Genomic DNA, 14,978 nt, shown 5'->3' with positions numbered 1-14,978 from the left:
CCTCGCCACTGGAGTAGCACTAGCAATCCTTCCCACACCACATTTAATTAGTTTAATTAGACATACAGCAGAGTAACAGGGCATTTTGGCCCATGAGTCGGTGCCGCCCAATTTACACCCAACCAACCTGCAACCCCCTGCTACGTTTGGAACGGTGGATGGAATCTGGAGCCACTGGGGGAAACCCCACACAGACGTGGAGAGAGTGTACAAACTCTTTACAGACAAGGCAGGATTCGAGCCTTGGTCCCGATCAGTTTCTCAAGGGAGAGTCTCCAATGCTCGTTCCCTTCGCTGATTCTCCGTCAAACTGTTCCTGCCTGTCAAATAACAAAGTAGATAATCCGTTTGTCAGTTATTTTTGTCCCTGCAATGTGTCTGACGTGCCCTTTGGAGCGGGCACCTGTCACATCTCAACGAGTCCCCGCTAATAAAATGGGCTTGTGAGGTGGAGGGTTCAGTGGATGGCGACTGAAGGCCTATGCTCAGCTCTGGTCAATGGCAGATGAACACTGATCGCTGGACAGGAAAGTTCTGGACGGCTGTCGGGCACGGGGGGAGGATTGCAGGCAGGTGGGAGCACCATGAAAAGCATGTTTCAGGTAAAGCGTGGGTCTGGGAAAGGAGAGGGGGGCACTGCGCTCGCCTTTCTGAAGAGTTAGCATGGACACGTTGGGCCAACGGGCCATTCCTCACTTTGGTTGTTAATGCCTTTCATCCACTTCCTTGGTTTCACTGGGTGGTCTCTGCAGCTGCGGTGCGGGCCCCTGATTGAAGTGTGGTTGCTGCCTCGCTGGGAGCCTTTGGCACAATTCTTGTTCATCACTCCCAACAGTTGGGCAGCAGATGGTGACTTGTCTGATGGGTGACCCTTTTGGCAGACTGTGGGGAAACAGCCTGTATTCCATTGACAAAGGCAGATTATGTTCAGCCTATCTGCAGGCATTTGTCAAGATGAAATGTCTCTTTCGTTTAGAGGAAGGAACGAGGAGCTGACTGTGTGTTGCGGCAGGGACATTTGTCATGGGTGGGGTTTAACACAGCGAGTGGTGTATAGTCTGACAATGAGTGTGTAACAGGGAGAGATGTGCAACTTTGTATGACACTGAGAGTGTAACAGAGAGTGGTGTAATAAAGAATGGTGCTGAGTGTGTAATGGAGTGAGTGGTGTAACAGAGACTGACAGTGAATGTGCAACAGAGGGAGTAGTGCAACAGAGACTGACACTGAGTGTGTAACAGAGGGAGTGGTGTAAGAGACTGACACTGAGTGTGTAATGGAGGGAGTGGTGAAACAGTGGCTGACTCTGAGTGAGTGTGTAATGGAGGGAGTGGTGTAACAGTGTCTGACAGTGAGTGTGTAATGGAGGGAGTGGTGTTAGTACTGAAGTTTGGTGACATGTCTCACGCTATCCTAACTACTCCTCCAACTCTTCTGAAGCCGATGCCACTCCTCCGTGGACACACATGATGCCAGCTTTGGTATCACTGCCCCTTCCACACCTTCATTATGAACACAGGAAGACACGCTGACACTTGTAACAGATCAGACTTAAGGTCTTGACTGAAGTTTAGAACTCAAGAACAGATACAATCAATCTCAATGCAACATTTTCACTGTTACAGCACTCCCTCTGTTACACAGTCAGTGTCAGAGACTGTTACACTTCCTCTGTAACACACTCAGTTCAGATACTGTTACACGACTCCCTCTGTTACACACTGTGTCAGATTCTGTTACACCACTCCTTCTGTTACACACTCAAGTGTCAGACTCTGTTACACCATACTCAGTGTCACACTCTGTTACACTACTCTCTCTACTACACACAGTGTCAGACTCTTTTTTACACATTCAGTGCCACACTCTGCTACACTCAGTGTTGGACTCTTACACCACTCTCTCTCTGTTACACATTCAGTGTCAAACTATTACAGCACATTCAGTGTTGCCCTCTGCTACAACATTATTACACAGTGTCCCGAGTAGATATTGATTCAGATGGATATTAGTCACCCTCCATGCAGACTGCCCTCGGGACGGCTTCAATGGAGTGGAGACTGTTGCCCACCTCTTTGCTGAAATGCAGATTTGCAAAGATTGTGTGGAGAAGGATGCAGGGGGCTTTGTCATCCCCTGTGGCAATGTGACAGAGGACTCTCTGATCTATGGCCTGTTCCTGGAGACACACTCTGAGTCTGACATCCAGAACTGTTGGAAGACCATCAAATTGGTGAAAGACATCCTTTGGTTGGCCCGAGACCTGTTGGTCTTTCAGCCCACAGAGATGTGGTGAGGAAATGCTGCCGACTGGCACATTCCAGGCTACAGGAGTATGTGCTGAAGGACATACTGAGGCTGGGTACAGCCAACATGAGGGGACTCTGGGGAAGGACCCCAGTCTAGAATCCTCCCATTACCGGGCCCTGAGGGGAAGTACCCCAGTCTCGAGTCCTCCCATTACTGGGCCCGGAGGGAAAGGACCCCAGCCTAGAGTCCTCCCATTACTGCCGGGGTCCTCCCATTACCGGGGCCTGTGGGGAAGTACCCCAGTCTAGAGTCCTCCCATTACCAGGCTCTGTGGGGAAGAACCCAGTCTAGAATCATTTCATTACCGGGCCCTGAGGGAAAGGACCCAGTAGAATCCTCCCATTACTGCCAGGGTCTTCCCATTACCGGGCCCTGTGGGGAAGGACCCCAGTCTAGAGTCCTCCCATTACCAAACTCTGCGGGGAAGGATCCTAGTCTAGAGTCCTCCCACTTCCGGGCCCTGAGGGGCTGAGACTGAGGGGAAGCCCCTCAACCAATAGAGGGAGGTATAGAAAAATAAGTTGCCATAGTGGTGCTAATGGAGTACAGTATTAGAACATAGAACATCAAACACCACAGCACAGTACAGGCCCTTCAGCCCTCAATGTCATGCTGACCCATATATTCCTTTGTTTGTGGTTCAGAAGCAAATGAGTCCAGACACAGGAATTTATTAAGACTGAAACAAACAGGCTGGCTTGCTCAGCCACACAGCGGGCAGATCAGGAGCAATTAACAGCGTAATTAGCAATTTGCAAGCAGTTGGAACCTCGACCCAGCACCAGGAGCAGTTCCAGGAGAGAGGAGGGGGCAAACGCGAACCGGCTTCCAACCCCAGAATACACCTGTGAGGAAAGGGGGATTCTGACTACAGACGGTACCTGCAGGTGGGCTACTTACAGAGGTATACACACTCCCATACCCCGAATCAATGGGAGCGTGGCTACAATGCCAGGCTGTGTCTACAGTGATATCCTGGTTAGGTTAAGGGGTTGCTAGTCCCTTACCTGCAACCACATGGCAAAGAGATAGTGAAACTGAGGTGCTGCAGTTTTAGAACCTGCTCTGCTCAGCAGGGGCTGTGAGGTATGGGGCTGGCCAATGGGAGTGCATGCTCTGGCTGGTGGGCTCACACCTGATTGACAGGCTGGGCGGTGCCTCAATGTTGATGGGCAGCTGGATGTGGCTTCAGACCTAACAGGAAATGGTTACTAGGCCCTTTCAAACTGCCATGTAAAATGGGGTTAACCGTTACATGGCAGTTAGAAAGTTCCAACCCAGTCATCCTCCTTCAGAACCCAACCGGGTCCCTGACCGACCTCAGAGCTGGTCAGGGAACCTAGTTGAACTTACCTAGGTCACGTCCACAGGCGTTTTGAAAATGAAAATGGTCGACCCGCTTATTTTGGTGCTTTCTAGCGTGCATGGCCGGGCAGCCAGCATCCGAACATATGGCAGTACTTCCGGTGAGTACGTGACATGCCATTGCAGGGGTGAGATCCCCCTTAAATTGCCAGGTCAATACCCCACAATTCCAGCACCTTTGCCCCAGGAATCGCACTCGGGTCCCAGGAGGGCGACCCAAGTGCTGCAGCTTTTAAAGGGCTACTGTCTATGTAACAACCTCCCTACCTTGTAATCCTCTATTTTTCTTCCATCTTTGTGCCTGAGTCTCTTAAATGCCCCTCATGTTTCAGTCTCTACCACCACCCCTAGCAAGGCAACTCAGGCACCCACTACTCTCTACATTAAAAAAAAGTACCCCTAAACTTCCCTCCCTTCAATGTGCTCACATTTCCTGTGGTGTTTGCTATTCTTGCCCAGGGGTATAAAGGCGCTGACTGTCTGCCCTATCCCTGCCTCTTTCTTTTTCATTCTTTTTATTAGTCATATTATAGGTAAACAATACATGAGAAGAATAAGAGTTAATATTAGAAAAGAGAAAACTATCACTACATGACATCCCGTGATAAAACGTATTGTATTACCCTGTGGCTACTGGAATCGCAGAGGACACGATGAAATAACCACACAAGGTGTTTCTAGAGTGAATCAAAAGGATTTACTTTGCATCTTCCATGCAATCTTTTAAAAGCCCAAATCATGCGCCCGACAAATGCTGACATCATCATGCACTGTCACATGGCCGATTTGATGCCTTCTGGGAGTTGTAGTGCCACCATAGCACTGCTACACGCCACCCCCACCCCAAGAACTGGCAGAAAGGTTTGTCTTGCCTTTTAGGTTGCCAACCTCTGTGACAGCCTGGTCCAGGGCACTGACGAGATGGTAATAATGAGTGGTGCCCAATTTGATTTGCGAAGGTGAAATTGTGCCTCAGCCTGTCGGAGCCATGGTTCAGGCTTAGCTATCCAGAAAGATGGCAGCTTCACAGCAATGGCTGCACAGCCTATCTTTGTCCAAAAATACATTTTTGGACTCGTCGGCGTCACCAATTGTGGCCACTGGAATCGCAGAGGACATGACAAAATGAGCACACAAGCATTTCCTGAGTGAATCAAACAGATTTACTCTTCATCACCCGTGCAACCTATTAAAAGCCAAAATCACGCGCTTGACACACACTGACATCATCACACGCTGACATCATCACGCACTATAGTGCCGCTACAACACCACAATTAACAAATATGTTCTCTTCTCCTTAAACTGAAATCTTCAAACAAAAGAAACATTCTTATTGTATCAAACCTTACCTAATCTGAGAAAAAATGAAAAAGACTGGGCAGCCTTTCCTGAAAATGTATTAATAAAAATTAATCAGCTGATTTTCACCAACAAAGAGAAAGGAAGTAAAATTAAATATAGTCCAGAAGGGAAAATAATTATACTGACTAAGTCATGTGGAAATAATTTATAATTTGCCAAGTCTTTTAAAATTTAACAGAAGTATCAAATGTACGACTTCTAACTTTCTCTAAACTTGAACATGACACAATTTGAGAGAGCCATTGAGTCAAAGTAGGTGGATTAGAATCTTTCCATTTAAATTAGACAGCTCTTCTTGACAACAATGTAGAAAAGACTACAACCTGATGTGTGGAAGTGGAAACTCATTCTACTTCTGGAACTATAATTCCAAAAAGAGCAGTTAAAGGGTTAGGTTGCAAACTGATATCCAGTAGAGCTGACAAAGTCTTAAAAAAAATACCTATCCAATACCCCTCCAACATTCTTCTTCTGGTTATCCATCCCATAGGACGATGATGGCTCCTTTCAGTCAGTTTGTGGGGTTTGATACGAGGATACTCCACTCCTCAGAAAGGAGCAGTGTGTGCATGAATGGATTTATGTGAGTAGGGATTACACAGGTCCAGACCCACCCTCTTGACATCCCCTCCAGGATCCAATGGCATGGAGAGGTCCAAGATGGCTGGGGGAGGTTCTGTTGCAAGCTTCAATGCAAAGGATGCCCTTGCCCTGCTTTACGGCACGTGTTTGCTAGATGACCATTGACCCGAAAAGAGGGTTCATCCGCCTTTTCACAGGTCTTGCTTTTCATACTGCAGGGTGTCCAGCTACCCTTCGCACCAGGCAAGCCTGGTGGGGAGCCAGTTTAGTCGCTGACCACCCGACCACGAGACAGTTTGGCGACTGGGATAGCTCCCCGACGAGTGACCAAAACATATGAGATAAAGAAGCCACTTCTGATTTACATCTATCACAAATAGGACTAGTGTTAGAATAAATATGGGCCAAATGGTCTTTCAGCACATGAACCTGATGTATCACTTTAAAATGGATCAAAGAATGATGAGCACATATCGAAGAGGTATTAGCCCATCCAAAAATCTTTTCCCATAATTCCTCTGGAAGATGTACCTGAAGTTCTCTTTCCCAGGCCCTTTTAATTTTGTCGTTAGAACTTGATTGCAATCTTAGTAACGTATTATAAATGTTACCTATTGAACCCTTATAAGAAGGGTTCAAATGGAAATCAACTAAATCCCTTTGCTATGATGTTGGAAAGTCAGGCAGTAAAGTAGTGGTTCTCAAACATTTTTGGACTGCCATTCCCTTGGCTCAGAGACCACATCCCTAACAACCTCTCCCCCCATCCATACAATGAACACACACCCCTTCCTTAGTATTAGGTCTTCTACAAATGTCAAAAAACAACTAATCCAACAAGTGTATGTATTCCACAGATAGATCTTTTCCTAAACCAATTTATTTAGCAATATTAAAGAGTAAATTTACATCTCTACATTGTCTTTGGGCTGTCAGGGTGAGGAGTGGCTGTCGGGGGCTCAATGGGTGGGTGGTCAGGGTAAGGATCAAACATAGGGGGCTTGACGGGTGGGTGGTCGGGGCCAAAATTAAGGGGGGGGGGGTGTTCAGTGTGTTTAGATGTAATTTAAAAATACATTACTACCTGAAGATAATTTGAAATCCTTACAAGCCTGGAGCTTTGGCCCTTGCAGATCTGAAGGTGGTGCATGTCCTTCCTGGACCACAGAAATAAACAAATATTCATCACCCCCCCCCCCCACTTCTCCTCACCACCCCCTTGGATTTTTACACCACCCCCAGGGGAGCGGCAGTGCCCATTTTGGGAATCACTGCAGTAAGGTATTCAGAAAATTTCTAATTTGAAAATATCTAAAAAAATGTGAGTTAGGTATATTGATTAGATAATTGTTCAAAAGACATTAAACTACCATCTATAAACAAATCTGAAAAAGAGAATTCCGTTAACTTTACAAAACAAAATGAAGGCTTGATCAATTGTAGATGTTTGAAAAAAGTAATTAAGAGAAATGGGTCGAACTCTTATCAAGTCTCCTCTCATCCTTCCTCTCTCCACAGAGAAAAGTCCCAGATCTGCTGATCTTGTGTGGTGCCCTGTGGTGCAGCAAGCAACACAAAACTCGAAAGACTGTACAACAGGCTTTAATCAGCTTAAAATAGTCTTTATATGGGCCAGTGATCGACAGCGAGCAGGTGGGGACAGTTTCCCAGGTTGCCTGCCGCAGGTACAATGGTTGCCCCCTGCAGTAGGCTGGTGGGAGTGCGGCTATGGTGGTGGTCATATCACCACACCTTGCCTCATAAATTATTTCTCAATCCAGGCAACATCCTGGTCAATCTCCTCCGCACCCTCTCCACAGCTTCTGCGTCCTTCCTGTAATGAGGTGACCAGAACCGAACACAACACTCCAAGCGTGGTCTCACCAGGCATTGGTAGAGTTGCAACATGATCTCTCTATTAAGAGAAAAATGTAAGATGTACAACGATGAGAAGGTATCAATATGACTTACACTATGAACGTTAAAAAAGTCTTGAAGGGTTTTCTTGCATTGTAGACCATTTATTGTGAATAAAGCACATTTTTCACAAAAGAATATAGTGACCTTGGTCATCATCTCCCTTTCAGATCCAGAAGCTGAAGTCCCTCTTTCGGAAGCAGCAGAAGGAAGCCAGTAAAGAGGAGATTCTTCCGCAGCGGACAAACGGCGAGATGGTAAACCCCGGGGGAGGGGTGATCTACTATTACTATGAGGAGGAGGAGGAAGAGGAAGAAGAGGTGAAGGAGGAGCTGCCTCTCCCGGAGCCCCCAACGCCGGTCAATGACAAGCCCCACAAGTTCAAGGATCACTACTTCAAGAAGCCCAAGTTCTGCGATGTCTGTGCACGGATGATCGTCCGTAAGTGGCTAATTTAAACATTTCTGTAGATGCAGGCATGCAACAGAGGAACGGGCCATTTCGGCCCACGGGTCCGTGCCGCCCAATTTGACCTCGAACCCCCGGTATGTTTCGAACGATGGGAGGAATCCGGAGCGCCCAGGGGGAAAGCCCACACAGACACGGAGAGAACGTACAACGGGGATTCGAGCCCCGGTCCCGATCGCTGGCGCTGCCACGGCGTGGGCTGGGCTCTCGGCCCTTCGACGCGGACCAAGATGCAGTGAAAAGCTTTCTTTTTTGGCTCTGTACAGGCAAGTCGACCTATGCTTCATCACGGCAGGTCGCACAATGGTCACTCCCGCGGCCGGGAGGAGACGGTGAACCTCGGCTTTGCGGAGTATGTGAGATTTGCCTACGTGAAGAACATGCTCCTCAACTCCTCAAATTCGACATTTATTTGTCATGTAATAAAAAAGTGTAATCTTACATGAAATTGGTTTCTCCTGCCTTAAGGGCAGACGGATTCGCCATCAGCAGAAATTGCCTGAAGCGTCTCTTACAGACAGAGAAAGGGAAACAAAAAAGCATCCCTCCCTCCCCCGGCGTCACCGAGTGTCCGTGGATTCGCCTCCAGCGCTCCCGCAGCCTCCACAGCCACCCAGAGTTCAGTCCAAATCAGCGACAACCCGAGCTCCGATACGATCAGTGACCCTTCAGCTCCCTCTCGCATCCCGGTTCTGTTCCCTGGTCCCCATTCGGCCAGGTTCCAGCTAGTCTCTAGCAGCCTGATGCGAACCTCCTGCAGCCTCCGTGGGTTGCTCGCCTCGAGTCACCAGCAGCCCCGCCGCCTGTGTGGTTCCTTCAGTCGCGGGGCCCCTCACTAGTCCGGTGCCGTGGTCACCGACCCCTTCTCTGCTTCTCCTTCTCAGATGGCGGAGTGGTCTCCCCGTTTTCTGGTGCCCTGTGCCAGTCCTGGAGGCTGCAACGCCTCGTGGTTGCTGCCGACCGTAGACGTCGCCATCTCAGGCACAGACCCCGTGGCCGCGGGATTTTAAGTACGGAGCTGACAGCAGTCGGACCAATTGATTGGACCATGCGGGAGAACGCCGCGCCTCCGCACCCCACTCTCCGTAGGTCCGCAGCAGCGGGGAGCAGCTCTGCAATTTTGGCTGCACTCCAGCCCCACGCTCACGATTTACGGCCGTCCAAGGCGGAGGGAGGGAGGGGGATGTCGGGTCGGGTACTCGGAGGATCACCTCGCGGGGGTGCCGGTGGAAAGCTGGCCATCCACAGGTCGAGGCGGCGGGCAGTCGAGGGTGCGGGGCGAGCTGCCTGCCTGTCCCTCTTTCGGGGTTACGTCCGGACCTGTGTAATGTTGGAGCAAGAACGCTGTATAGCGCTCAAAAAAGAAAGCTTTTCACTGCATCTTGGTTCAGGAACGGTGAGCCCCCCCAGGGGATGGTGTGTGGAGTCGATGGGGGAAAATCATGTTTTAATTTGATGTGAAATAATGTGTAATAGAGAGGCGGAAGAGATTACTGTTTCTCATTGATATTTTGCATAATACAGGCCCTTGTTCCCTTGAAGTTGTGCCGACCCATATATTCCCTAAAAAAAACATACTAAACCAACATGACTTCTCTACTCCTGAACTCAGTCCCCCTATTAAAAATCCCAGCATCCCATAGGCCTTCTTAACTATCCTATCAATCTGTGCGGTGACCTTGAGGGATGCACTGAACTCATCCTTCTGGTTAACCCAGTGGTTCTCAACCTTTTTATTTCCACTCACATCCCACTTTAAGTCATCCTTATGCCATAGGTGCTCTGTGATTAGTAAGGGATTGCTTAAGGTTGTATGTGGGTGGAAAGAAAAAGGTTGAAAACCACTGTTTTAATCGTACCTCATTGACTCATTATGTGGACAGTTTCATAACTCCAAAGGAAATGGGCCAATGACAATTTTTCTCAGGCAAAATATTTCAGTGACAATTGGGCCTAAAGCGGTGATTTTTCAACCTTCCCTTCCCACCCACAGACCACCTTAAGCAATCCCTTACTAATCACAGAGCACTGATGGCTTAGGGATGATTTAAACTGGGATGTGAGTGGAAAGAAAAAAGTTGAGAGCCACTGGATTAGTCCTTCCAAAATGCTCACACTTCACTGGATTGAACGCTATCTGCCACTTTTCCGCACAACTGTCTACATCCTCTTGTAACCTTTAGCACCGTCCACAACTCCTGAAGGAGTTTTGCTACATGTTAATGGTGGTTGTTAGTTGTAGCTCCCTCATAAAGTACAGTGTCTGGAAAGCCTTCTTTGTGATTGCATCAACAAGGAGGTTCCAGGACAGATCCTTGGAGATGTTCACACCCAAGAATTTGAGGTTCATGACCCTCTCCACTACTGAGCCCTCAATGAGGACTGGATCGTGTTCTCCTGACTTTCTCCTGAAGTCTACAATAATCTCCTTGGTTTTGCTGACGTTGAGCGCAATGTTGTTGGTGAGAAACTGATCAATGAGCTGATCTATCTCCCTCCTTTATGTTTCCTCATTGCCGTTTGTGATTCTGCCAACAACTATGGTGTCATCGGCAAACTTGTAGATGGCATTGGAATTGTGACTGGCCACACTGTCATGTGTATAATGAGTAGGGCAGAGGGCTGAGCACAACTTGGGGTGCATCTGAATTATTGATCAGTGGAGACGTTGTTTCTAATTTGTACTGACTGTGGTCTTCCGATAAGGAAGTTGCTGAAGCGGTGGGGGGGGGGGGGGGGGGGTGGGGAGTGCAGAGGCCAGCGTTTGGAGCTTCTTGACCATCACTGAGGGAATAATGTTGAAGGCAGAGCTGTAGTCTATGAAGAGCAGCCATATGTATGAGTTGTTGTTTTCATGGTGATCTAATGGAGAGCCAGTGATATTGCGTCTACTGTGGACTGATTGTGATGGTAGTCACATTGCAGTGGGTCCAAACCTTTGCTTAAGTATGTGTTAATTCTGGTCATGGGTTATATATGGATTGTGGAGAAACATGTGGCCTTCCTGCCTGTCTGGAATATTGTGGGATTGCAGGTGGTCACATATCTTCCCTGTCTGAAACTTATTTTGAAGTCACATCACCTGTTAATCAATGTTGGACTCCAGCCACCCATTAGTGCACACCTTGCCATTGGCTTGTTTAAATTACCTCGGGTCATTTTTGGCTAGGCGCCCAGATCAGAACTGTATATAGCATCAACACATACCACATTCTTGCTTTATTTCTGCCTTGTGGTCCAAGCCCTGGATATCGCTCCATGCCAGGTCACCACTGTAGACATCGCTGGAAGTATCATGGGTAAGGTGTGCACTACACTTAAGCTGAGTCATACTACTGCAATAAATCAGTACTTGCAGAGAGCTGCAGCCCCATTGGTACAGAGTGAAAGTCCTGTCTATAGAGTGCGTACATGTGTGTGACCGTGTAGAGTATAGACAGCCACTGGTATCAGAGTCCAACTTAGGACCGATGTGAAAGTCTATATGGTTGTTTAGTAATATAGTAATTGAGTATTGTTTGACTTTCTCCTGTTTATCCCCTGTGTGTTCATTAAAGTTACATGTGATTGTAACACTTGTGCCCAGACTTCTCTCTCTGTGAACCCACTGAACCAGATACTCTTCCAAACACGGCACCATGACCAACATCTCAAAGCATTTCATCACAGTAGTTACTGCTACTGGGTAATAGTCGTTGAGGCAGCCCACGCTACTCTTCTTGGGCACCGGGATGATTGATACCCTTTTGAAGCAAGTGGGGAACCTCCGACTGCAGCAATCATTACACCTTCTTCTCCATCAAAAATATTTGGCCTCCGGGGGCGTGGCAAGATGGCGTAGGGAACAGACGTGCCTTCCAGACCTCTCCTGACTCTGATTTATTGTTTTGTCTTTAAGTGCCCGTTAAAGTTCTTTTAAAAGTTTATAAATAATAAGAGGTGTTGGATTAGTGCCTAATGGTTTATATGCAAAAAAGAGGTAAAAGAAAACATCAACAGACTGTTAAAAAATTACATTTTCCGAAATTGTCTGAGTCTACTTGTTTACAAGAAGCCAGGACTCAGCGTAGAATGGATCCAGAGGAGGACGTGCAGAGTTCGGCATTGAAGCTCCGTTTTAAGCCGGTGAGGCTCTTTGAAGGTCGCATTCAACAGCTTTCGGACCAAGGAGCTGGACGGGTGCCAATATTTCACACAACGGCCACTGTGAGTGATGTTACTCAGTCTTTGACAGTTGAATCAGCTGGGGCGCCACCAGCTGGAGAGTTAAAGAGCTGTCATTCGACTGCTACAGTGGTGGCACTGCAAAATGCATCTTCAATTACAACGGTTTTTCCAGACATCGATTCAGTGAAGATGATTAAAGAGATTTGGCTTAAAGATAACCCTGATCTTCAGTCTCCTGGCATTGCTGGGGGGACTTTGAGAGGGATTTTTATACGAAGTAAAACTGCTACAAAAGATACTAAATTAAGGGAAGGGACAGAAGATCCCGTGGTCTCTAAGGAACAGCAAGACCCCATTATGCCTGAATCTACTTCTGTTGAAATGTCTGTTAAGGATCTTGAAGATAAGATATATTCTGTATCGAATCACTTAGCTAATTTTGTGAACCTGTTTATTTCCAAGATTAATGCGATGGCGGAAGTCATTAATGGAGCTTTTAAGCTTGAAACCATTGAAAGATTTGAAATGTGTGATCAAGGTTTAGTTGATGCACAGGATCAACTGCAAGATGAAAATAGAATAATTGAAACATTGCAGATCCAAAATAAAAATTTAGCAAAAAAGGTTGATTATTTGGAGAATCAATCTAGACGGAACAACGTGAAAATTGTTGGTTTGCCAGAAGGCATAGAAGGACCAGATCCAAGAAAAATTTTTACTGAATGGATTCCACGAGTGTTAGGACAGGATAAATTCCCTGAAGGTTTAATACTGGAACATGCTTATAGAATTTTAAGAAGAAAATCTTTTTCAGGACAGAATCCAAGATCTGTTTTGATCCGTTGTTTAAACTATTGTGACAGAGAGACAATTTTACGTACGGTTACTGGAAATGCCCAGCAAAATGGATCGCCTTTGATGGTTCAGAATAATCCTGTTTTCTTCTATCAAGATTTGAGTCAAGAAATTATGTTTCAACGACGCAAATTTAATTCTGTGAAAGAACGGTTGTGGAAAAAAAGACATAAGGCAACATTCAGGTATTCTGCGGTACTGAAGATTTTTTAGGATGGAAATTAGCCAAAGTTCTTTGGCAATCCTAAAGAGGTTATGGACTTTGCTCAGTCTCTACCAATCATGCAGTTTCAGGAACGATTTAGTCCTTCAAGGTCTCCAAAGAGAGTAGAGATGTAAGGTGGGATCCAGATTTTTAAAAGAAATGGAAGCAATGGTGACTGAAGTGGTAACGTTGATTTAAAAAAATAAATCTTTTATTTTTTTTTGAGAAGAGTTTAAATAGTTTAAATAATGATGATAGTTTAATGAAATGGGAGTTGGGAGAGGGAACTGAGTGGGCACTAGTTTCCAGAAGTCATCAGCTACCTGTGAGTTATCTCACACCCAATATTTTGGGGGAGTTACCGCTTTGGGCGGTTTAAACAGGAGGAGGTAGTTGTGACCTCCAACCTGTTTTTTTTCTTTTTAATTTTTGGGTTAAGAAGTGAAGGTTTTTTTAATTATTTTTTTAAATAAATAATTTTTTTTAAAACTCTTTTTGTTTTCTGATTGTAATTGAGAGGGAATTAGGAGGTTCTTTTTTCTCTCCTTTTTTTCTCTTTTCTTTGGGGGGGGGTTTCTCTTTTTTCTTTCTTTTTTAAGAGGATGATGTCACAGAAGATAATAAGTCAAAAATTGAGGATGTTGAATTAGATGAAGAGGAAGATGAGGGGAAAGGTGATAAGAAGAAAAAGAAGAAAATTAAGTACAAATACATTGAGGGAGAAGAGTTTAATAAAATTAAGTTAATTTTGAGAGAGAATTTTGAAGATGTTATAAATGAAGAATTATGGAGAATTTTATAAGAGTTTGAACTTTTTTTTCTTTTCTTTTATATAAGAGGAGGGGAAGGGAAGGGAATAAAAAGTTTATCTGATTGTTTTTCTAAGGGATGTTTTTGTTCTCTCGATGAATTATAAAGGAAACGGTATTAATGGAAATTCTGTATTTATGTATTATTAATTATGATTTTTTGTATAACAGATATGTGGTTGATATATGATTTTAATATTTGAACTTAGTTTTACAGTGGATTTCATTTGTTAAATACATGTATTATGTTTGATTTAAATATATGTTTAAGGGTATTATTTTAGTATTGATATTTTTTTTGTTGTTAGTAATTTTTTTTGTTGTTAAGTTTTATCCTTTTTTTTGTAAGTGGGGTTTTTTCTATTTTATTTACAACATTGTTAATTCACTCTTTATTTTGGGGGGGAGGGTTGGACTAATTTTAAATTAGATGATTAATGTTGTGTTATAATTATTGGGGAGGTTAATTTGTGTAGTTTAATAATGTAGTATTCTAATTTTTATTATCTTATTTTTTATTATTTCTTTAAATGTCATTTTTATTTTATTCATGTCATAAAATTTTAAATAAAGTTTAAAAAAAAAAAAAATTTGGCCTCCCACTCTCTTAGAGTCAGTTGTGTGTGAGACAGACAAATGCATATCATTATGCCAGATGAAAATGGCTTCATGCTTGTCTGACAAAGGTCCAATGCTCCTTACGATCAGCTCATTCTTCAATAGTCAGGTTTTCCCTCATCCCTGCTTTCTGTGTTAATTGTCGAACAATTCCTGTCTTGCAGTGAATAACAAGTTTGGCTTGAGATGCAAAAATTGCAAAACCAACATCCATCACCACTGCCAGTCTTATGTGGAGTTCCAGAGATGTTTCGGCAAGATTGTAAGTCTTCTTCCTCCCTGGTGTTTGAACTCTTCAGAGGGGATATTCTCTTAGC

At 45.1% G+C, this 14,978-nt stretch overlaps 1 protein-coding gene across 6 annotated transcripts in view; it reads left to right on the top strand.

Annotated features, from left to right (window-relative positions):
- stac3 (SH3 and cysteine rich domain 3) overlaps window positions 1–14,978 on the top strand; it is a 73,276-nt gene that overhangs the window by 19,460 nt on the left and 38,838 nt on the right. For 4 of the 6 annotated variants that reach the window (XM_069940958.1, XM_069940959.1, XM_069940957.1 and 1 more), the window contains exons 3-4: window positions 7,710–7,980; window positions 14,826–14,923. In XM_069940958.1, coding sequence (XP_069797059.1) covers window positions 7,710–7,980; window positions 14,826–14,923 — 369 coding nt within the window. Of the gene's footprint in view, window positions 1–436; window positions 603–7,709; window positions 7,981–14,825; window positions 14,924–14,978 lie in introns of those variants that run through there. The other 2 variants (XM_069940961.1, XM_069940960.1) reach the window with 2 other exon arrangements.

Source organism: Narcine bancroftii, chromosome 5 (assembly GCF_036971445.1).
Source record: "Narcine bancroftii isolate sNarBan1 chromosome 5, sNarBan1.hap1, whole genome shotgun sequence".
Lineage (NCBI taxonomy): Eukaryota > Metazoa > Chordata > Chondrichthyes > Torpediniformes > Narcinidae > Narcine > Narcine bancroftii.
Note: the sequence above shows the minus strand (reverse complement) of the source record. Positions and strands in the feature narration are given on the sequence as shown.